The sequence below is a fragment of the Pantherophis guttatus genome, chromosome 1 (genome assembly GCF_059756535.1).
Source record: "Pantherophis guttatus breed Tessera chromosome 1, ASM5975653v1, whole genome shotgun sequence".
NCBI classification, from domain to species: domain Eukaryota; kingdom Metazoa; phylum Chordata; class Lepidosauria; order Squamata; family Colubridae; genus Pantherophis; species Pantherophis guttatus.
In genome coordinates, this window is record NC_142063.1 from 341,906,580 (window position 1) to 341,930,380 (window position 23,801).

Consider the following 23,801-nt stretch of genomic DNA (forward strand, 5'->3'; position numbering starts at 1 on the left):
AACTGTCCTTGTGTCTAGTTGTTCTGGTGTGCAGTGCTCTATAGCGTTGTTTTGAGGGTAGGAGTTGAAACAGTTTATGTCCAGGATGCGAGGGGTCTGTAGATATTTTCACAGCCCTCTTTTTGACTTGTGTAGTATAGAGGTCCTCAATGGAAGGCAGGTTGGTAGCCATGGTTTTTTCTGCCGTTCTAATTGAAGTCGGTGTCTGTCTTGTTGGGTTGCAGAGCCAAACCAGACAGTTATAGAGGTGCAGATGACTGACTCAATGATTCCTCTCAATGTCCCTTCTTATAGTGCAGTGTTTCTCAACCTTGGTAGCTTGAAGATGGGTGGACTTCAACTCCCAGAATCCCCCAGCCAGCACTGCTGGCTGGGGGATTCTGGGAGTTGAAGTCCGCCCATCTTCAAGCTACCAAGGTTGAGAAACACTGTTATAGTGGAAGCAGTACAGGCAGCCCTCAACTTACAAACAGTTCATGTTTTGATCATTCAGTTACAACGGCACTGAAAAGTTTGACCTACAACCATTTTCCACAGTTTCGACCTTTGCTGCAGCCCCAGGATCACCTGATCAAAATTCAGATGCTTGGCAACCGGTTCATAGTTACGACCGTTGCTTTGTCCCAAGGTCGTGTGTGATCCCCTTTTGTGACCTTTTGGCAAGCAAAGTCAACGGGGAAGCCAGATTCACTTCACAACCGGGTTACTAACTTCTGAATTGCAGCTTAACCACTTAACTTAACCACTGTGGCGAGAAAGGTCATAAAATGGGCCCAATGTCTCCCTTAGCAACAGAAATTTTGAGCGCAATTGCGGTCATGCGTTGAGGACTCCCTGTCTAGGATTGCAATTCGCTGTTCCTCACATATTAGCCAGTTCTTTCAAGATAAACATGTTCTGGAGTTTGACCCCAAGCACATTAATCCTCTCATAAATTTAAAACCATATTCCCTATAAAGGTAGTTCTCGACATGCAACCACAGCGGAGGCCAAAATTTTGCTGCTAAACAAGACAGTTCAGAACATTGCGCCCCATTTCACGATCTTTTTTTTTTTTTTTTGCTACCGTTGTTAAATGAACCACTGCGGTCGTTAAAACGAATCTGGTTTGCTTCCCCCATTGACTTTGCTGGTCAGAAACCAGCTGGGAAGGTTATAAAGAGTGATCACATGACCCCATGTGACAATGCAACCGTCAGAAATGCATACATGACCATGGGCAGGGGTCTGCAGCCTTAAACACTCAAAGAGCCATTTGGACCTGTTTCCCACAGAAAAGTGATGTCTCAGTGCCTGGAGGCTGTGCGGATCTGGATGGGGAGGAACAGGCTCAAGCTCAACCCTTCCACGGCCTTTCCAGCCTTCCGCCGTGCCCTTAAAACCCACTTTTTCCAGCAAGCCGGGCTGGCTTAGGAAGAAATTTTTTAAATTTTTTAAATGTTTAATTGGTTTGTGGTTTTTTAAATTTTTGGGCCAAATTTATATATATTTTAATTGTTTTTAATATTTGTATTTCATGTTTTTAATTCTGGCTGTGCACCGCCCTGAGTCCTCAGGGAGAAGGGCGGTATATAAATTGAAAAATAAATAAATAAACAAATAAATAAATAAATAAATAAATAAATAAATAAATAAATAAATAAATAAAAGACAACACCGGGAGCCACAAAACCTGGGTGGGCGTGGCCAACCCAACCTCACTCACTTCCACCAGTCACATGACTACCACCCCCAGCCATGCCTACCCAGACGGTCATTAGGGCGGAGAACCGGTTGTTAAAAAACACTGGGAACCACAAAACCCTTTTGATAGATCTCTCTCTCTCCCTCTCCCCCTCTCTCTGTATCTCTGTCTCTGCCCTGGCCGATTCTCCATCCCACACACACGCACAGAGGGACAGAGAGAGAGAGACAGAGAGGGGGGACACTGGCTGACGGGAGAGCGTCATTGGCAAGGGCACTCCAGCTTTCTCCGAGCCTGACCCCTGGGGTGGGCATGTGAGGTTCGGTGGGGCCAGCCCCCTTTTCCCGCTGCCCTGAGTTTCTTTACTCCCAGCAAAGTGGTGCCACCGCCAGCTTTCATTGAAAAGCATCCTCCGGGCGGCGAAAGTCCCCCGTGCAAGTTTTAAAGCTGCGGATGGGCACTGCAGGCCTGTCTCCCTTTCCGTCATCCCTTCCTCCTGGATCCCACTCCCACCCCGCCAGCCCTCGTGTTAGCGAAGCCGGTGTCAGTCGCGGCTGGGTCGGGCTAGTGTAGAGAACAGGTTGCGCGTCTTCCCAAGCGACTGAGGCATGCCCGGAAGAAGCTTCAGCAAGAGTGAGGCGCTGGAGAATCAGCCCCGGCCGCTTCTCCATCCCCTGCCGTCGCCCTTACCTTCTCAGGCCAGGCAAGGAGTGACAGGGGGAAGGGCGAGGGATGGGGCCAGCCAATGGTGGGATCACCCAACAGGGAGCCACAGCAGAGGGCCCAAAGATCCACATGTGGCTCCAGAGCTGCAGGTTGCTGACACCCGACCATGGGGATGTTGAAAACAATTGTTGAAAACCGGTCATAAGTCACTTCTTCAGTACTGTTGTAACTTTGAATGGTCACTGAATGAATAGTTGTAAGTCGAGGACTACCTGTGTAATGTCTTCCTTTTTCCTGTCTTCCCCACCCTGCCTGTTCTTCAGCTAGCTGGGAGGGGAATCGGATGTTTCTCACTTCAACATTACAATCTGCGTGTTTTTTGAAATTGATTCTTCACTGGGCAAAGATCAGGATTATGTGGAACTTGTATTCTGACCACTAAAAGAGGACTTTGGCCCATAATCAGCTATTCTCCCATTAGGCTAAATCATGTCTGAGTCGTCACCTTTCCAGCTTTCGAATGAATAAAGTTTAAATGCTTGGGACACCCAAAGAATTAGGAAAAAAACTTCGGAAACTGGCACGCTGGATCACGCCCGGTAGTCTGTCTTCTCCTCATTGCCCCTTTTATTCTTCCAGAATATAGGACATTTCTCCATCAACGATCTATTTATAATTAGGGTAATCATTGACACTATCGGGCTTTGCTCTGCCCTAGGACATTGAGTTCCACTGGTGAAAGTCCTTTTTTGCAGCGTATCCTTTTGGGAACGGTGCCCCTGGAGCTGTGCCCGGCATATGTGTCAACAGGGAATGGGAACCATAACCCAGGCGGTCCTTGACTTAAAACAAGTTCAACCTCAACAGTACAACCTCAGGATTCCGTCGTTTAGCATCTTTCGTTCTGGATGGAGCTGCACGGCCCCAAACAGAGCCAGTGCGAAATCTGGATGTTTTGCGATATCAGAGGTGTCAAGCTTGATTCCATTGAGGGCCACATCAGGGTTGTGTTCGACCTTGTGGGGTGGGGGGGTGACCAGGGTAAGTGTGGCCGGGGTGGGCATGACCAGCTCAATTGTGTTGGGGGGCACCTGTGGTGGCCAAGTATTAAGGCAGAGCTTCCCTCAGACCCTCCCTCACTCTCATTATAATCACCTTCCTTCTTTCCTTTTCTTCTTCCTTCCTTCCTTTTCTTCTTTTTCCTTTCTTCTTCCTGTCCCCTCTTCCCTTATTTTTCCTTCCTTGCCCTCTTCCCATCCTTCCTTCTTTTTCTTTGTCTTTCCTCTTTCCCTTTCTCCTTTCCTGTCCCTTCTTGGATGCTCAAATGCAAAACGGGAAACATTTCTCCTTTCGTTTTGTTCTTAGTTTGTTTTCCTAGCCCTTTGCCTGCAAAAACCGAGCTCGGGGGGAGCCGGGCGCCCCCACCCCAGGCCCAGTTTTCAGCTACAACTGCCTCCTGCCACGCTCTGCCAGCTAAAATGTGTGTGGGGGGGTGCATGCGGCCCTCCCGAGCTTTATTTTTGCTGGCAGAGGCACTGCAGGCTGGTTCTTTGCTATTTTATTTATTTATTAGTTGCATTTTTATGCATCCCAACTCCCGAGGGACTCCCGAGGGACTATTTCCAGGGCGGCCCCATGAGCTAGATCTAAGCACTCTGCAGGCCTTGAGTTTGACATCCCTCTCCTATATTCATGATTCTTGCAGGTGTCATGGTAGCAGTTGTGGCTAGCTAGTTGTGGCTTTTGCCCAATTTTGTATTGTGTGCCAGTTTGCGCCCTTATACCTGGATGGGGAGACCGTGCGCACACAGTCCCTTGCGCCCTGGTCATCTCTCTCGGTTGGATTGCTGTTGTGCGCTCTGCATGGGGCTACCCTTGAAGAGCATTCGGAAGCTACACCTGGTGCAGAGTACAGTGGTGCAGGCAGTTCTGGAGGCTCTGAAAGTGGCATGTGTGACACCGTTGCCTTCTGGAACCAATTCAAGGTGTTGGCCATAACCACTTAAACTGGGGGTCCTCAAACTTGGCAGCTTTAAGACTTGTGGACTTGAATTCCCAGAATCCTCCAGCCAGCATAGCATAGCTGGCTGGAGGATTCTGGGAGTTGAAGTCCACAAGTCTTAAACCTGCCAAGTTTGAGGACCCCCGGCTTAAGCCCTCTATGGCATAGGGACCATATTATCTGAGGGCCCGGTCACATCTATCCAACCCACTAGAGCAGGGAGGCAAGGAATGTTGCGGTCCCATCCCTAGTCTATAGAAATACTTAAGATTTATGATTTGGTTTTCATTTAAGAACAGAATGTAAAGCACCTCAATTCTGATCACATGATTAAAAGGCTGCTGCAGTCATTGTGAGTGCAAGGAAGAGTCAAAAGTCACATTTTTCCAGTTCGGTTGTCACTTGGAACAGTCGCTGAATGAAGGGTCACAAGTCAAGGGACTATCTGCGCTCGTTTTTCCAGATCTGTGATGGTAACCGCAGTTTTTCTTCCTTTTCCTCAGACTGTGGCATCGCCGAAGGATAGTGGTGTCCCTCCTACTGCTGCTTGCCATTCTTACATCTACGTATTATATCGAGGGAGCACATCAACGGGTAAAGTACACGCGCAACCTTAATCCGGTGTTTTCCCGAACTCTCAAAGGGTTTAAACACATTTTCTTTCGATCCAAGCTGTAATTAGCACACGGGTACCAAGCCAGAGGAGAGATTTAAAGATTCTTTGGCACCTCTTTTATCCTCGCAACGATCCTATAGGTCAGGGGTCCCCGACCCCTGGGCAGCATGCTGCCCACTGCCGGGCCTTGAGCCGTTCAGAACCAGGCTGCCGAAGGGGCACGTGAGCACACGTGTGCAAGCATGGGCGTACAAGCGTGTGCATGCATGCTCCCATTTGCATGAGCACATGTGCATGTGCTTGCTGTTCATACAAATGGACCTATGTTCGTGCTTGCCCGCTGCTTGTGGAAAACCGTCCCCTCTCTCCCCCCCCGCCCAGTCCGTAAAGCTGAAAAAATTGGGGGGGACTCTGCTATAGGTGGAATTACCCTACGAGAACACTCTTAACCAGAGATATCCCTGGATTTACCAGATTTTATGTATGGTTGTGAAAGTTGGACCATAAGGAAGGCTGAGCGCCAAAAGAATGGAGGCCTTTGAACTCTGGTGCTGGAGAAGACTCCTGCGAGTCCCTTGGACTGCAAGGAGAGCAAACCGGTCAGTCCTAGAGGAGATCAACCCTGACTGCTCTTTAGAAGGCCAGATCCTGAAGATGAAACTCAAATACTTTGGCCACCTAATGAGAAGGAAGGACTCCCTGGAGAAGAGCCTAATGCTGGGAAAGACGGAGGGCCAAAGAAGAAGGGGACGACAGAGAACGAGGTGGCTGGATGGAGTCACTGAAGCAGTCGGAGTGAGTTTAAATGGACTCCAGAGGATGGTAGAGGACAGGAAGGCCTGGAGGAATGTTGTCCATGGGGTCGCGATGGGTCGGACACAACTTCGCAACTAACAACAAGTCCAGCATTTTACCATGGTCTCACATTACCGCTCATCTTTTAATCAACTATTAGACTTCATATGCTTGATAGGTTGTTGCTGACAAGTACTGCACGCTTTGGGGTCCTTGATTGCTCTCTGAACTTGGTTGTTTTCTTCTGAGTGTTTCATTACCCAACTAGGTAACATCATCTGCTAGAAAGGAGCAGGGTTTGCTTCATATTTATATACCAGTGGCTTGGTCTGTTTGTACCGGTGAGAATGTTCTTGATGGCAACACTAAGATTAACACTAGATAATAAATAAATAAATAACTTCATTGTCATTGTACGTGTATACACAGTATACCCATAGAACGAAATTCACTTAACACCCAAAGACCAGGTCCAACACATATAACAATCCCCTAACACCCACCACCCACCCACCACCCACAAATTCCCCACCCCTAAACCACCCAAACATCCACACAACAGATCAAGTAATGCTGTCTAACAGCTCACTGATGGTGGCCCTTTAGTTCATGGTTGAGTGCAATTACTGCTCTGGGATAAAAACTATTCAGAAAACTACCGATCAGTGAGTAAACAACAGCCTAGTCAAGGAACCATCACAACACTCCCACCAATGCTGAAAGGGCAAGCCACTAATATATGAAAAGTTAGGAAACTCCCTTCTAAGCACTGATGATGTTACCGAGTTGGGTCATGAAATGTCTACAAGAAAACAACCAAGCTCAGAGAGCACTAAGGACTCTCCGTTTCAACCATGACTACAAATATCCTCTTGTATTGCTACCGTACACTTTTTGTTTTTTTAAGAAGCAAAAACTAACTATATTTATCAGCTTTTCCCGAAAACAACCTAGCATCTGTCCCACTTACTCTGCAGATTCTTAAATTAGAATGAGGCCGCTGTTCATTTTCTTAAGCTTCTAATTCGGGATGAGCGGGATAAGATATGACTTATCCGCCTCTAAGCCGCCGAAGAAGTAGGTTGTTTCGAAAGGAGGATAGTTACGAGAAAGAGACATCCAATCTGAGCTTGAATTAAAATAACTCACCTCCCTACCCTACCTTTGGAAGTTACAGAGGCAGACATAAGCCGAGGCTAACCAAACTTTATGGATCTCTGGCAATAGCAATAGCAATTAGACCTACCGTATTTTTCAGACTATAAGACGCACCAGTGTATAAGACGCACCAAGATTTCGAAGAGGTAAGCAAGAAAAAAAAAAGTTTTTGCCCTCCCCAGCCCCCAGGAGCACTCTGCAGGCCTCCCAAACCCTCTGCGCGTCCCGTTTTTCACAAAAACAGAACGCACAGAGGGTTTGGGAGGCCTGCAGAATGCTCCTGGAGGCTGGGGAGGGCAAAAGCTCAACACACGGGGGTTTGGGAGGCCAAAAACGGGCCTGTTTTTTACCCATTTTTTGCAAAAACAGGGCCATTTTTGCCCTCCCCAGCCCCCAGGAGCAGTCTGCAGGCCTCCCAAAACCTCTGTGCACTGCGTTTTTGCAAAAAACGGGACACGAGGGGCAGGGCTTAGGGAGGCCAAAAATGTGGTATTCGGTGAATAAGATGCATCAACATTTCCACCCTCTTTTGGGGGGGGGTGCATCTTATACTCTGAAAAGTACGGTATATACCGCTTCAAAGTCCTTTACCGCCCTCTCTAAGTGGTTTATAGAGTCAGCATCTTGCCCCCAACAATTTGAGTCCTCATTTTACTGACCTCGGAAGGATGGAAGACTGAGTCAACCTTGAGCCTGGTGGGATTTGAACTGCCAAATTAGTCAGCCAGCAGTCAGCAGAAGTAACCTGCAGTACTGCACTCTAACCACTGCGCCACCGCAGCTCATTTAAGAGTCAGTCAGAATTGAACTCCTGGCATGGGCAGAGTTAGCCTGCAATACTGCACTCTAACCACTAGGACGTGTTTTCTTTAGAACCATTGGTGAATTTATTTTTCTTTTTGCTTCTTCCTCAGTATGTGCAATTTATGGAAAAAAAGCTTTTATGGTGCGCCTATTGGGCCGGGTTAGGCATCCTGTCCTCGGTGGGGCTTGGAACTGGTCTTCACACCTTTCTGCTCTACTTGGTAAGTTTAACTTTTCCCTTTTTCTCTCTCTCTCTCTCTCTCTTTTTTTAAAATTTATATAACATTCAATTTTCATCAAACAATGTGTGGACTGGGTACAGTTATTTTTAAACAATCATAATACATATATTTGTTGTATTCATCACTGTAATATTGATAATGTAATAATATAATAACTTTTTCAAAGACTGAGATTTTACACTGAAACCACGCTCCTTTGGGGGAATTGCAGAAAATAAGCATATTTGCATGATCTGTCTCACTGGGGCTGGCAAGAGGAAAATAGATTTTGGTGGGGTTGAAATTATTTTACTGATCTCAGAAGTGGGTTTAAATCAGTGGTGAAATTCTCCGCGGATGGCCACCAGTACGCTGCCTGCACATGCAAGGTGCACGGCAAAAGCACGCTGCATTCACAGTGCGTGCCAAAAGTATGCGCACGCATGCACAATGCATACCAAACACATGCTTCGCGTGGAAAAAGAAGGCTTAACAAGGTAAATAGAACAGCGAGGGGGAGGGAACAGTTGTGCCGCGCAATTTAGATTCGCTAGAAAGCAGGATTTCCTGCTTTCTAGCAAATATAAATCACGCGGCACAGCTGATAGTCAGAAATACCGGTTCGTAGCTTTTTTTTACTACCGGTTTGCCCAAACTGGTAGCTTTTATCACTACTGATTCGCCCTAACCTGTGCGAACCGGTAGCATTTCACCCCTGATTTAAATCACTTTACCGAAGGAGTTTAATACATTTTACCAACCTCAGAAGGATGGAAGGCTGAGTCAATCTTGAGTAGGTCAGGATCGAACTCCTGGCAGTGGGCAGAGTTAGCCTGCAATACTGCATTCTAACCACTGTGGCCTGCAAGAGGAAAATAGATTTTGGTGGGGTTTAAATTAAATAGATTTTTGGATTTAAAATTAACCAAAATAGTACTGAAGCAGTTACAGAAGTTAAGCGTCTAGTCTAGTGATTCAGGTTTAGAGTAAAGTTAGAGGGCAGGATATAAATGTGGTCCTCAACTTACAATAGTTCATTTAGTGACCAAAATCACAACAGCACTGAAAAAGTGACTTACGACTGTTTTTTCACACTTACAGCTATGGCAATATCCCCATGCTCATGTAATCAAAATTCAGATGCTTGGCAACTGGCATGTACTTATGACGGTTGCAGTGTCCCGGGGTCATGTGATCCCCTTGTGTGACCTTCTGACAAGGGAAGCCGGATTCACTTCACAACCGTGTGACTAACTTAACAACTGCAGTGAGTCACTTAACTGCGGCAAGGAAGGTTGTAAAATGGAGCAAAGCTCATTTAACAGATGTCTTACTTAGCAACGACAGTTTTCGGCTCAATTGTGGTCGTAAATCAAGGACTACCAGTCCTGGACTCAGATCTATCCACAAATATCCCTTAGGACAATGTTTCTCAATTTACCCACTTTAAGATGCGTGAATTATGCTGCCTGGGGAATTCTGGGAGTTGAAGTCCACACATCTCAAAGCAGCTAAGGTTGAAAAACACTGGTTTAGGGCGCTGCTCATTCCGAAACATGAACTTTCAGGGGGTCATGAAAACCATTCTCAGTAGCACTGATGATATTACCTAGTTTGGCAATGAAACATCTGCAGTAGCACTGATAATGCTACCTAGTTGGGTAATGAAACGTCTGCAAGTAAACAATGAAGCTCAGAGCACACCACGGATCCCACAGTTCAGCCCTGAGCTATAAATACTCTCTTCTGTTGAAAAGTATAAAAAAATGCCTTACCACAGTTTCTTCATCTAATCATGGGCTGCAAGACCAAATACTGTTTTTAGTTTATAGAGTTTTATATAGTTTTTATGACTGTGAGCCGCTCAGAGTTACCTTGAAGTACCTTGAAGATGGGATGGCCTATAAATTTTATAAACAAACCAACCAACATACCAGCCCGCCAACCAACCAACTAACCGAGAAGCCAAATAAGACAAAGTTGGTTTGAACTTTCCAGTTGTGGTTCTAAAAAAAATCCAAATTCCCAGGTTGAATCTCTGCCCAAAACCCCCATCTTCCATCATTATGTTTTCATCTACCTGGCCTGTTGATTTGCACCTGGTTAACCCGTCCTTGGGAGTTCTAGGTTAAAATTATTTACAGTGGCTGGGTTCTCGCAAGCGCACCTTGCCAAAAGCATGGAGATGATTTTACGGTTTGGTGCAGGGTGATAGCCAGACCACAGAGCCGGCTTCTTCCTTTTATCACTTCAGTTATCTGGAAAACTCTTTTTTCTTTTTTTTTTTCCTCTTTGGAATCGAATGTCGTGGTTGGTTTTGGACTGTGGCCATTGGCTGCCAGAAAGGTAACCGTTAAAAATAGAGGAAGCCTAATCGGTAGCATCTCATCCTTCAGTTATGCAAAATGGGCTGAAAGAGAAAAATAGGTATTTTTTTTCTCAAATAAAATCAGCTGGCTCTTTCAGTGAAATGTATTCCTTGCTGTTGATATCTCTGAAAGGTTTAATTTCTTCTTTCTTTCTTTCTTTCTTTCTTTCTTTCTTTCTTTCTTTCTTTCTTTCTTTCTTCCTTCCTTCCTTCCTTCCTTCCTTCCTTCCTTCCTTCCTTCCTTCCTTCCTTCCTTCCTTTCTTTCTTTCTTTCTTCATTTTTATTTTTTATCTCTTTCGTTTTTCTTCCTACTTGCCGGCTGTCTTGTGGCCATCATGAAAGTTGGGTTTGATTATTATTATTATTTATTTATTGAATTTATATCCCGCCCTTCTCCCCGAAGGGACTCAGGGCGGTGAACAGCCGAAAATTAAAATAACGCACAATATAAAAGTTAAGATAACTAAAAATAAATTAAATTAATCGGCCTCCCAATTTAAAACCCCAGCAGATTAGAACTGCTTTCATAATTTTAATTCCGCGTGGAAGGATGTTGGCTGTACAGGTAGACCTCAGGTTACAACGGTTCATTTAGCGACTGTTCGAAGTTACAACGGTGCTGAAAAAACGTTACTGTTTTTCACACTTATGACTGTTGCAGCATCCCCATGTGAACACAGTTCAGACACTTAGCAACTGACTCGTATTTATGACAGTTGCAATATCCTGAGGTCATAGGATGCGATCCCCTTTGGCGACCTTCTGAAAAGCAAAGTCAGTGGGGGAAACCAAGTTCACTTAATGGCTGTTAAATGCTAACTTTAACCACTGTGGTGATTCACTTAACAACTGTGGCAAGAAAGGGTGTAAAATGGGGCAAAACTCACTCAGCAACAGAAATGTCGGGCAGCATTTTGGTCGTAAGTCGAGAATTGGTATGTATCTACATTAGAATGTAGTGATCCCCTACTTTCTAATGTAGATACACGCTGGCTGTGGATGCAAACAGGAGTTGGATTTTTTTTTTCCCGTTTCCTCAACGTGAGTTTCAAATGTGCTCCTTTCTGGCAAAACTTTTTTTCTTAGTTTTGTTTTTAACAGACACTAGAGGGTGCGATTGTCTCTTGTCTCGTTCAGCAATGACCATTCTTTCTTTGGAGGCAGCATAAAGAACTACCGTATTTTTCGGAGTATAAGATGCACCTATACTTTTTTTGGTGAGGAAAACAAGAAAAAGAAATCTGCCTCTGCCTCCCAACAATTTTGCCTTGTTGCAGCAAACAGCCTGCTTTACTTTCATTTTCATTTTCAGCATAGCTTGATTAGCATAAGAAAAAAGGTACAGAGGTGGGATTCACATACTGTAGCAACCGGTTTTTCCCAGCACTGGAAATGTACGCGCATGCGTGTGGCGTCACAAAACACGGCAATTCACGCACGCTGTCCACATATGCGTGCAACATCAAACAACACGGCAATTCGCTCGAGCATGCCATCCACACATGCATTCAGCATCAAAAACACAGTGATATGGGACGGGATTGCAGGTGGACGGGGGCGGGCAGGCCACCCACAGGTCGTCACTACCGGTTCGCCCCAAACCGGCTGAATATCACCTCTGCATAGGTAACATGGAATGGGGCCATTTTACCTGTGGGACTGTCTTCATCCCTTTACACTGGCTCATCCCTCCCTGTCAGGCAGGGAACGTATGTTGCGAACCCCGTCGGTTAAAGAATTCCGATTGGGGGAGTCTAGGAAGAGAGCCTTCTCTGCCATTACTCCCCACCCCCACCCCTGGTGGAAACAGGGTCCACGCCCCCCCCCCGGCCCCCCGGAGGTGAGAGGAGACCCCACTCTCCTGGCTTTCAGTAAAGGCGTAAAAACATGGCTCTCTGCCTCTGTTTGGGGCACACCGATGAGCAGGCCGCCATGGGGCTGGTTTGCACCTGACAGGCCCACCCCTCCCCCAGCTTCTTAATCAATTTTTATCGTTCCTTGTTTTCTTTTAAATTTTAAATTTTACACTTTTAATACTTTATTGTACATGGCCCGGAGTCCCTTCCAAGAAGGAGACGGGCAGTTCTTAAATATGACGAATAAATAAATAAATCAAAGGTGTACAAAGCGTTCAAATATTTTTTTTTCTTTTCCCCTCTCTTCCTCACTTCTCTTTTTTTTTTAAAAAAAAGGTTTTTTATTTTTTAGACAAACAAACATTTAATATATCAGTCATTCCTTCCATGTGCTATCTCAGTGTTGTCTCCAAAAGTTCTTCTTTTTGTTGTTTCTTCTATCTTCATTCTCGCCAAGTCCATTACAACAATTCATCACTAACAACAATATTCTAATTGTATCATTTTTGTACATAACTATTAATTTACTTATTTGTATCTCTTTTTTTAACCAGTGGTAAAATTGATTCCATATCTTGAAGTATTCTGAATCTTCTCTGTCTTTAATCATCAAAGTCAATCTATTCATTTCTGTCTAAAAATTTTTTTAATTACTTCTAAATTAATTACTGTCTAAAAATTTTTTAATTACTTCTCCTTCCAAAGGTATTTTCTCTGCGTTCCAATTTTGTGCATAAACAATCCTTGCAGCTGTTATTACATGTATAATCAAATAGATATTTTCTTTACTAATTTTTTCTGGGGGGATACCTAATAGGAACAGCTCTGATTTTAAATCAATACGTTGTTGTATCATTTCTTCCAGCCATATCTTAATTTTATTCCAATAGCTTCCTCACTTCTCTTTTCACCTTCCCCCTCCCTCTGTCCTACTATTTGCTTTTGTATTTTTGTATTTTATTTTATAAAGTAATAAAATAATAAATAAAACATTCAAATATTAAATAGGCCGATGTTAAGTAAGTTTATTTTTTTAAAAAAACAGAATCATATGGGCTCGAGGTGGAGTCTCGATCCATTAAGCAGCTCCAGTATGAAATGCCTCCATTGTGGCCCTAATTCTGTCAACAGATTTTGAGGTCCTTCTGGAATGTTCCGACGGGCAAGGGCCACAGCCCTTCTCCTAGACCCTTTCGGCCGGACTTCCTTGACCAACAGGGTCCTAGCTGCAATGTTGTTGAGTCAAATCTGACTTGAAGAGCATTTATGATACTCACAATTGAGCACCACATTTCTGTCGCTAACCAAGACAACTTTTAAGTGAGTCTTGCCCCCTTTTACAGAATACAGCCAGTCCTCGACTTACAACCCCAGATGAGTCCAAAATTTCTGTCACAAAGCAAGCCAGTTTTTAAGCAGGGTTTTGCCCCATTTTACGACCTTTCTTGCCACAGTTGTTAAGTGAATCAATTGCAGTTGTTAAGTTAGCAACACGGTTGTTAAAGTTAATCTAGCTTTCCCCATTGACTTTGCTCATCAGACGGTTGCAAAAGGCGATTGCATGACCCCAGGACACTACAACCGTCATAAATACAAAGCCAAGCATTCAAATTTTGATCATGTTAATATGGGGATGCTACAAAGTGTGAAAAACGGTCATAAGTGACTTTTTTTCAGTGCCGTTGTAACTTGAAATGGTCACTAAAGGAACATTCGTAAATCAAGGACTATCTGTACTTTATTAGTAACTTCAGGTATCCAACATAGTACTGTCTCCTATTTTCCACACCGCAACAACCCTGTGAGGTGGGTTGGGCTGAGAGAGACTGGCCGGCCCAAACTCACCCAGCTGGCTTTCATGGCTTAGGCGGGACTAGAACTCACCGTCTCCTAGTTTCTGTATGTCTCTAATTGGGCCTAATAGCTTCCAGTCAAGAACTTGAAGGGCTGGTATTACATGATTCCATTTAATCTCCCCCATTTTAAGTATTGGGCAGTTGTGTCTTCTTCCTGATCACCTGGTACAGCCATTCTTTTCCTTCTTTATCCATATATGACTCCTTTTATAAGCTGCCTGTCAGCACTTCAAAGCTGCATTTACTCTAGTGCTGACATAACAAGGAGAAGCGGAGGCATCTGGAAAGGGACGTTTGACTTTTCACCTACTTATTTTCCCTGGAGATAACATCCCCTAGGAGATGGGATGGGAGGGGGGAAATTCCTTTGAGCTGGAGCAGTAGATTAGGGGTAGAGTGATTTGGAAGATGGCCAATGAGTGCAGGGGAGTGGGGAATGGAAAGGGAAGGTTTTGGGTCTGGAAGTCAATGTTGGCTGCGATGGAGTCAGAGTTAGAATGTCGTGCTTAATAAATGGGAGTTTTTCATCAAAGACTTTGTTTGAAATGCAATTTATTTGAGACGACCTCGAAACCTGACACTGCCATTATAATTCTGTCATTGTTCCAGTTCTATAACTTGCTTTTATTACTGCCAATGAGGTTGTGCTGCTTAGAACTTAAAGAGCTTCTCTTCCCCTGTAGATACATGTGGATTTGGAACTGGGTACGTCTAGTGCAGTGATGGCTAACCTTTTTGCCATCGTGTGCCAAAAGTGGGGGGAGTGCGGGGGGGTTGCGGGCACACGTGCCTGCACCCGTAATTCTATGCGCCCCACCCGCCGTGCTCCCCCCGCTTTTGGCATGTGATGGCACGGTGGGCCCAGTAGGCCCGTTTTTTGCCCTCCCCAGGCTCCAGAGTCTTTCTAGGAGCCTGGGGTGGGTGAAAATGGCCTTCCCCACCCTCTGGGGGCCCTCCGGAGTCCAGAAACGTCCTGTTTCTCGACTTCTGGTGGGCCCAGAAGGCCTGAAAATCAGCTGGCCAGCATGCACAAGCATACTGGAGGTGAGCTTGTGCACCCCCCGCCCCCCCCCCCCGATATGGCTCCTCGTGCCACCTGTGGCACGTGTGCCATAGGTTCGCCATCACGGGTCTAGTGTCTCTAGTCCAGTGATGGCGAATCTTTTCGGCACAGAGTGCCCAAACTGGAACACACGTGCGTGTGCCGGAGCATGGGAAACCCGAAAACCAGCCGGCTGGTGCGCGCATGCCTGTTTTATGGCCATTTTCCAGGCTGTTTTCCAGGATGCAAACGGCCTAAAAATGGCCTGGTTTTTAGCTGTTTTCTGATGCTCCAGCGGCCGCGAAAACCAGCTGGCTGGCGCGCATGTGCCGGCAGCAGCTGGTGACAGCGCGTGTCCCCACAGAGAGGGCTTTGAGTGCCACCTCTGGCACCCGTGCCATAGGTTCGCCATCGCAGCTCTAGTCTAACGAACAGAAAGACGAAGGCTGACATGATAGCAGTCTTCCAATATTTGAGGGGCTGTCACAGAAAGGAGGGAGTCAAGCTATTCTCCAAAGCACCTGAAGGCAGGACAAGAAGCAACGGATGGAGACTAATCAAGGAGAGAAGCAATTAGAACTAAGGAGGAATTTCCTGACGGAACAATTAATCAGTGAATGATTTGCCTCCAGAAGTTGTGGGTGCTCCATCCCTGGAGGTTTTCAAGAAGAGATTGGATAGCCACTTGTCCAGAATGGTATAAGGATTCCTGCTCAAGCAGAGGGTTGGACTAGAAGACCTCCAAGGTCCCTTCCAACTGTATTATTCTATCTTCTTTGCCTAATGCAAGTCAGCAAATGGGTTTGCTCAGGTCTATGTATCTTTGATGCCGGGGAAAGGGTTGCAGCGTTCCATTTCACAGATTTACCATAGGCAGTCAGTTCAGATTTTGAGCAAGAATGCAGGTAAGTCCTCGACTTACAACAGTTTGTTTAGCGACCGCTAAACACCAGCACTGGAAAAAAAAGTCACACATGACCATTTTTTCACACGTACAACCGTTGCAGCGACCCCGTGGTCACGTGATCAAAATTCAGCCACTTTGACAACTGACTTGTATTCATGATGGTCGCAGCATCCTGAGTCACGTGATCCCCTTTTCCGTCCTTTTGACAGGCAAAGTCAATGTGGGAAGGCAGATTCACTTAACAACCCTGTGACTAACTTAATGACTGCCGTGATTCACTTAACAACTGTGGCAAGAAAGATCGTAAAAACCCGCTTAAAAACTGTCTCGTTTTGCAATAGAAATGTTGGGTTCAATTGTGGTCGTAAATTGAGGACCACCTGTAATCCATTTGCTTGCCCAGCTTCATGCGTAGGGCTGGAATGGCCAGGAAAGACAAAAGGGATAAGAAAGAAAGAAAGATTTCCATTCATAATTCGGGGTCTACGTTGATATTTCTGCAAGGCCCTAGACCAGGGGGCATCAAACTGGATTTCTTCAAGGGCTGGAGGCCCCCACACGGCCTGTTTTTGACTGGCAGAGTGTTGCAGGAGGCCGAAAACGGGCCTCGCGGGGGCCTCACAGGCCGGTCCTTTGATATTTCCAGGCCAGCCTGCGGGCCAGATTTAAGCACTGCACAAGCCGGATCCAGTCTGCGGGCCTTGAATTTGACACCCCTCCTCTAAACCTGTGACGGCGAACTTATGGCACGCGTGCCAGAGGTGGCACGCAGAGCCCTCTCTATGGGCATCCGTGCCATCGTCGGCTGCTCTTTTGGTTTCCGGCGCACAGCTGGTCTTTGCGGGCACCGGAGAACTGGAAAATGCCCAAAAACTGGGCTGTTTTCGGGCCATTTTCCAGACTGTTTTGTGTCGTTTTTTGACCCGAAAACTGGCCAAAAAACGGCCAAAAACAGGCATGCGCGCACCGGCCAGCTGGTCTTCGAGTTTCCGGTGCGTACACAGGCACGGCCATGCACAACGTGTTCTAGTTTGAGCACTCGGTGCCGAAAAGGTTCGCCATCACTGCTCTAGACCAGGGGGTCAGCAACCTGTGGCTCCGGAGCCACATGTGGCTCTTTCATCCCTTTGCTGTGGCTCCCTGTCACCAGTCAGCTCCACAATTGATAGGGCTTTCAGTTAGGATAGGTAGAAGAAAAAGGACGCCGCGCTAGGGGGAGACACTATGGTGGAGGGAACCGGACTTCTGGTTGGCTCCAGAATTGAACAGGGGGGCTTCCGGTTAGGGCCTCTGAGTGTTTAAGGTTGCCGAGCCCTGCTCTAGACCATTGTTTCTGCACCATGGCAACTTGAAAACGTGTGGACTTCCACTCCCAGAATGCCTCAGCCAACATGGGGCATTCTGGGAGTTGAAGTCCTCCCGTCTTCAAGTTGCCAAGGTGGAGAAACACCGCCTTAGGCATATGACTCTCCAGGTGATGGCTCCAAAGAAAGTGTGGCTTTTAACCAAAATCTTTGAAAGAATTTAATGCTTTTGAACGTTTGCTAGTATGTGTAAGTGAGTCTGCGTTCCATCTTACTTTGGGCTTTCCCCTCTTTTTTTCTCAGAAATTAGATTTCCTCTTCTGATGGTTCCTCAGAAGAGAAACTGGAAGCCATAGAGCAATGCTTTCCGAAACTTGTGCAAATTCTCCCGAATTGGGTAAAAGGTGTGAGTTTTGTTTTTTTTTTAAGATAACCACACACAAACCCATTATCCATCTCCACAGGGACATTGAAATTGACTTAAAGATTTTCTCCCAAAACATTCTGATTAAAACCACAATTGATGAAATTACCAATGGTAATTTGTTGAAATGACTTAAAACGGGGGTCTCTAACCTTGGCAACTTTAAAACTTGTGGACTTCAACTCTCAGAATTCCTCAGCCAGCGAAGCTGGCTGAGGAATTCTGGGAGTTGAAGTCCACAAGTCTTTAAGTTGCCATGGTTGGAAACCCCTGATTTAAAAGATCATTCATCGATCCGTCCCACCCTGGTTCTTTATCTTTATCTTTATCTTTTATTAGATTTATATACCGCCCTTCTCCTTTCGGACTCAGGGCGGTGAACAGCCAAAATAAAAATATTTGTACACAAAAGTTAAAATAATTTTAAAAATAATTAAATGAAATTTGGCCCATAATTTAAAACATTTCAATTAAAAAACAGTATCAAACTTTAAAACCAACATAGAATCAGGCCAGCCTGGCTAACTGAAAAAAGTAAGTTTTTAGGGCCCGACGAAAAGTCCGGAGGTCTAGGATCACTCGTATCTCTGGGGGTAGATCGTTCCAGAGGGTAGGTGCCACCACAGAGAAGGCTCTCCCCCTGGGGGTCGCCAGCCGACATTGTCTGGCTGACGGCACCCTGAGGAGGCCCTCTCTGTGGGAGCGAACCGGCCGATGGGAGGCTATTGGTGGCAGAAGGTGATCCCGTAAGTACCCCGGTCCTAAGCCATGGAGCGCTTTAAAGGTGGTCACCAACACCTTGAAGCGCACCCGAAAGTCCACCGGAAGCCAATGCAGCTCACGCAGGAGAGGTGTCACGTGGGAGCGCCCCGTCGCTCCCATAATCCCCCTCCCATAATCCTCCCATAATCCCGTCGCTCCCATAATCCCCGCGCGGCTGCATTCTGCACCAGTTGGAGCCTCCAAGAGGAGCCCCATGTAGAGAGCGTTACAATAGTCCAGATGGGAAGTGACGAGTGCTTGAGTGACTGTGCGTAAGGAGTCCCGATCTAGAAAGGGGCGCAACTGGCGTATCAGGCGAACCTGATAGAAAGCCACCCTGGCCACGGCCGTCGTATGCTCTTCTAAAGACAGCCATGCGTCCAGGAGGATGCCCAAGTTGCGGGCCCTTTCCGTGCTTAATGACCTCATGATTCATTTAACAACTCTAGTGATTCGCTTAACAGCCGCGGTGAAAAGGTCATAAAATAGGAAATGACTCACTTAACTATCTTTCTTAGCAGTGGACATTTTGGGCTCTATTGTGGTTGTCAGTCCAGGACTACCGGTAGTAATTTGTGCCGGTCATAAAGCTTGCGATCGTGTGACCCTTATCGCGGCGTTCGTTGAGTGAATCACTGTGGTCATTCAGCAAATGCCGCGGTTGTTAAGTGAATCCCATTGGTTGCAGTGGCAGCTTTTGCCGGAAACCTGAAGTAAATGCCAGTTTGTGGTCAAAAAAACCCCCCCCATTGTGAATGTATTGTTCTAAATGTTTTATATTGTCCGTTTTATCATGTTGTAAGTCGCTCAAAGTCACTTGACAGCAAGGTGGGTGGCATATAAATTTAATAAATAAATAAAATTGTAGTCATCGGACCATGGAATGCTGCAAAAGCTGTAAATACAATCTGATCACCGAGTGCCCAAAATGTGGTCACACGACAATGGAGGCGTATGCTGGAAATTCAAATCCGTCTCATTAGTAACCTTGGGGAGGTCTGTTGTACTCTGAATGGTCACTAAATGACTGGTCGTAAGTGGAGGACTCCCTCCAATTGGTACAGAGCAACTATTTGATGCATCGATTCATAGCCTGCCAGTTTTCTTGTTCTGCTTTAAATTAAAACCATTTAAAACTTTAAAGTGGAATTTCGTGTACAGGTAGTCCTCAACTTACGACCTCAATGGAACCCAAAATTTCTGTTGCTGATATTTGTTAAGGGAGTTTCCCGCCCCCCCCCCCATTTTACGATCTTTCTTGCCATAGCGGTTAAGTGAATCGCTGCAGCTGTTAAGTTAGCAACGTGGTTGTTAAGTGAATCCGGCTTCCCCATTGACTTTGCTTGGCAGAAGGTCGCAAAAGGGGATCATGTGCTCTTCCTCCCCCCGCCCCCGGGGACACTGCGACCGTCATAAATGTGAGTCGGTTGCCAAGCATCGTAATTTTGATCACGGGGATGCTAAAACAGTTGTAAGTATGTAAAACAGTCATACGTCACTTTTAAAGTGCCGTTGTAACTTGGAATGGTCATTAAATGAACTGTTGTAAGTTGAGGACTACCTGTATCAAGTTCCACCATATTATACGGCTCCAGTTGTGGGTTCCGCCCAGTTCGGCCGAGCCGGTAGCGGTGACATATGACGTCACCGAACCGGTTCTCTTTGTTCGGGAGCTGGGCTCTCCCGCCTCTCCCCCCGCGTTATTCTTACCTTTTATTTGGCCCCGCCCCCTATCTATTCGTTGCCTCCCGAGTCCCAGCTGATCGGCTAGAAGGAAAAAAAACTGTTTAAACTCTTGCCGCGGGGCTTCAAAGGGCCGCCCTACAGCTGATCAGTGTTAAAAGGCAGTGTGGTGGTAGACCGGTGCCTCCAAAAACAAATGAGTAGACCAGTACAGCTCTGCAAGCAGTTAAAAGCCAGTACCTCTGCTAAATCCTAAAGAATTGTCACATGACCATCAAACCACACCCACAAAATAAGCCACGCCCACAGAACCGGTAGTAAAAAAAAAATTAGAACCCACCCCTGTACGGCTGAGTTCTTCCCTGAGGGCGATGACTCACGCGATCACCTCTCACCAAATCTGATGCTGAACTGGAACCGAACTGGGCTCATCCAGCTCACCGTCGCTTGCCAAGATATTTTCCAGCCCTGCTTGTCAAAATTAGCTAAAAATAGCTAATTTGATTCTGCTTGGAACCAAACCTGATACTTTATTTCCTGCTTGCCGATGAGGTTTTTCCTTGCACTGAACTCTTGTCTGCCCAACTTCTTCTTCTTCTGTCTTTCACCAGGCACTCCTGGCCTGCCACAGAGGTTTAATGTTACTCTCCCACATCTGTCTTGCAAAAAAATGGCTGAGTGCTAAAACTGAAGATTTTTTTTTTTGTTTTGTTTTGTTCCTGGAGTCTAATCAAGGTCAAATTTAGAAAGATGGAGAGAGAAAATGAAGGGGTTGAAAAGAAGATCCAGAACATGATATTTAGAAGTCTTCAAACACTGCCTGGTTTGTCCCCTCCTTTTTTCTTTTCTTTTTTTTTAATCAATATGCCTATAGAACTTCCTAACAGTGAAACTTCCTAACAGTGAGGACAATTAACCAGTGGAACGACTTGCCTCCAGAAATTGTGGGTGCTCCACGGGTGAAATGCTCCCGGTTTGGACCGGATCGCCCGATCCGGTAGCGATGGCGGCGGGTGGTTCGGAGAACCGGTAGCAAAAATCCCTGCGCCCCCCCCCCCCATGCCCAGCTGAGCCGCATGATCATCAGAGGCTTTTTTTAAATTTTTTTTACTTTTAAAAGCATTTTTTCTACAACCTCTTCCAAAGAAAAAATGCTTTTAAAAGTAAAAAAAAAAAGCCTCTGATGATTGCGCAGCTCAGCTGGGACCGTCAGAGGCTTTTCAAAGCATTTTTTTCTGCAACCTCTTGGCCGAAGAGGTGATAAAAAAAATGCTTTGAAAAGTCTCTGATGAGTTGCCTGATCGGCAGAGAGGCTTTTCAAAGCAATAGAAAAAATGCTTTGAAAAATTAAAAAAAAAAAAGTTGGCCACGCCCCCCCAGTCACATTACACCCCCACCACCAAGCCACGCCCACAGAACCGGTAGTAACAAATTTTACATTTCATCCCTGGTGCTCCATCCCTGGAGGCTTTTAAGAAGAGGCTGGACACTCACCTGTCTGAAATGGTATATAGTGTCTCCTGCTTGAGTAGGGGGTTGGACTAGAACAGCGACCCCCAACCTTTCGGGCAACAGGGATCAGTTCCATGTAGAAAAGTTTTTCCACGGATCGGAGATGGCGTGGTTTTGTGTACTGGCTGCCTGCATCCCGTGGATGGGGCTTCGCTTGTTTGCACAACCCGGTTTCCGGCATGCTGCAGACCGGTGCAAGTCTACGGACCAGGGATTGGGGTCTCTCTCTCTCTCAGTCTCTCTCTCTCTCTCTCTTTAACTGTCTCACTCACTCACTCTTTCTCTCTTTAACTCTCTCTTTCTCTCTCTAAAAGACTCTCACTTTCTGTGTCTCTCGCTTTCTCGCTTTGTCTCTTTCTCTCACTCATTCTCACTCTCACTCTTTAACACTGTCTCATTCACTCACTCTTTCTCTCTAACTCTCACTCGTTCTCACACTCTGTCTCTCACTCTCTCCACTCTCACTCTAAGTCTCACTCACTCACTCTCTAACTCTTTCACTTTAACTCTGTCACACTCACTTTTTCTCTCTTTAACTCTCTCAGTCTCTTTCTCTCTCGCTAACACTCTCTCGCTTTCTCTCTTTAACTCTGTCTCTTTCTCACTCTCTTTCTCTCTCACTCATTCTCACACTCTGTCTCTCTCTCTCTCTCTGTATAAGAGAGAATGGGAGAATTGTTTTGTGACTTCCATCTGTCTCGTGGGCTTCCTTCGTGATTTTTTTCCAGCAACTTCCTCTCTTTGGTCTTCATTCTATTCATAATGAACTCAGCGCTTCCTGGAATGCTTGCCTGACGGGGGAGGAAACTTGAAAAATCACTTCCGTCCAGTCTGTGGCAGCGACTTATTGTCTGTGGGGTCCCAGTTCTCGGAGTTGCTACTCGTCTGGCTATTTTGCTCCGTTCACACCGGCTTCCAAAGAGAGAGAGAGAGAGAGAGAGAGAGAGATGCAAATTTGGCATCCCCTCTGAATCAAATTTGCTTTGAGCATTCTCAGAAGGTTTGATTCAACGTGCATTTTTCTTTCTAAAATGGTAGAAAGTATTCAGTACAAGGATTGTTATGAATTAAAACTGCAATTGAGCCAAAATTTCTGTCGTTAAGCAAGACAGAGTGGGTTTTGCCCCCATTTTACGACCTTTTTTGGCCACAGTTGTTAAGTGAATCACTGCCGTTTTAAGTTGGGGACACGGTTGTTAAGTGAATCTGGTTTGTCATTGCTGGTCAGAAGGTCGCAAAAGGGGATCACGTGATCCCAGGATAGTGCAACCGTCATAAATACAGCCAGTTGCCAAGCAACCACATTTTGATCATGTGGCCATGGGGTTACTGCAATGGTCATAAGTGTGAAAAATGGTCATAAGTCACTTTCTTCAGTGCTGTCGTAACTTCAAACGGTCACTAAATAAATGGTTGTAAGTTGAGGATTCCCTGTATTGCAATGCTTTCCTATCCTTTCAGAAATAATTTTTTTTTTGAAGACACCTGTCCCAAGCCATTTTAGGGGCAAACAGAATCAGATTCTATACAGTACATGTAGACCTCGACTTACGACCGTATTGCCTGTCCATTAGGGTTGTAAGTTGTGATGGTCATAAAGTGTGACCATGTGACTGATGTGATTTTATGACCTTTTTTGTGGTGGTTGTAAAGCGAACATAGTCATTAAACGAGTCTATGCTTATATCTATAAGTAGTCCTCAACTCACGACCATAATGCCTGTCCATTACAGTCATAAGCTAAGTAATGGTCACAAAGTGAGTCATTACATGACCGACTCAATTTCAAAACCTTCTTTTGTGGCAGATTCAAAGTGAATGCTATAATCATTAGGTGAGTTTCTGCTTATATCTACAGCTAGTCCTCTACTTACGACCATAAGGTCTGCCCACTACGGTCATAAGCTGTGATGGCTATAAAGCAGACATTGCATGATTGATCTGATTTTATAATCTTTCTTTGCAGTTGTTAAGCAAATCATCATTGTCATTAAGTGAACCCATTGTTCTGCATGGGGCATTTTTTTGCTGAAAACTGGAAAATAATTGCAGACGGATTGCCATGTGCCTGAAATGTGGTTGCGTGATTGGGGGATGGGCAGCTACCAGAACCCCTGTGGGGAGGCACCTCATATTGTGA

General features: G+C 45.7%; 1 protein-coding gene across 3 annotated transcripts in view; it reads left to right on the top strand.

Moving 5' to 3' along the window:
- Nucleotides 1-23,801, top strand: part of VMP1 (vacuole membrane protein 1) — a 159,618-nt gene that overhangs the window by 32,039 nt on the left and 103,778 nt on the right. For all 3 annotated transcript variants that reach the window (XM_087890016.1, XM_087890018.1, XM_087890024.1), the window contains exons 4-5: nt 4,856-4,946; nt 7,836-7,946. In XM_087890016.1, coding sequence (XP_087746142.1) covers nt 4,856-4,946; nt 7,836-7,946 — 202 coding nt within the window. The remainder of the gene's footprint in view (nt 1-4,855; nt 4,947-7,835; nt 7,947-23,801) is intronic.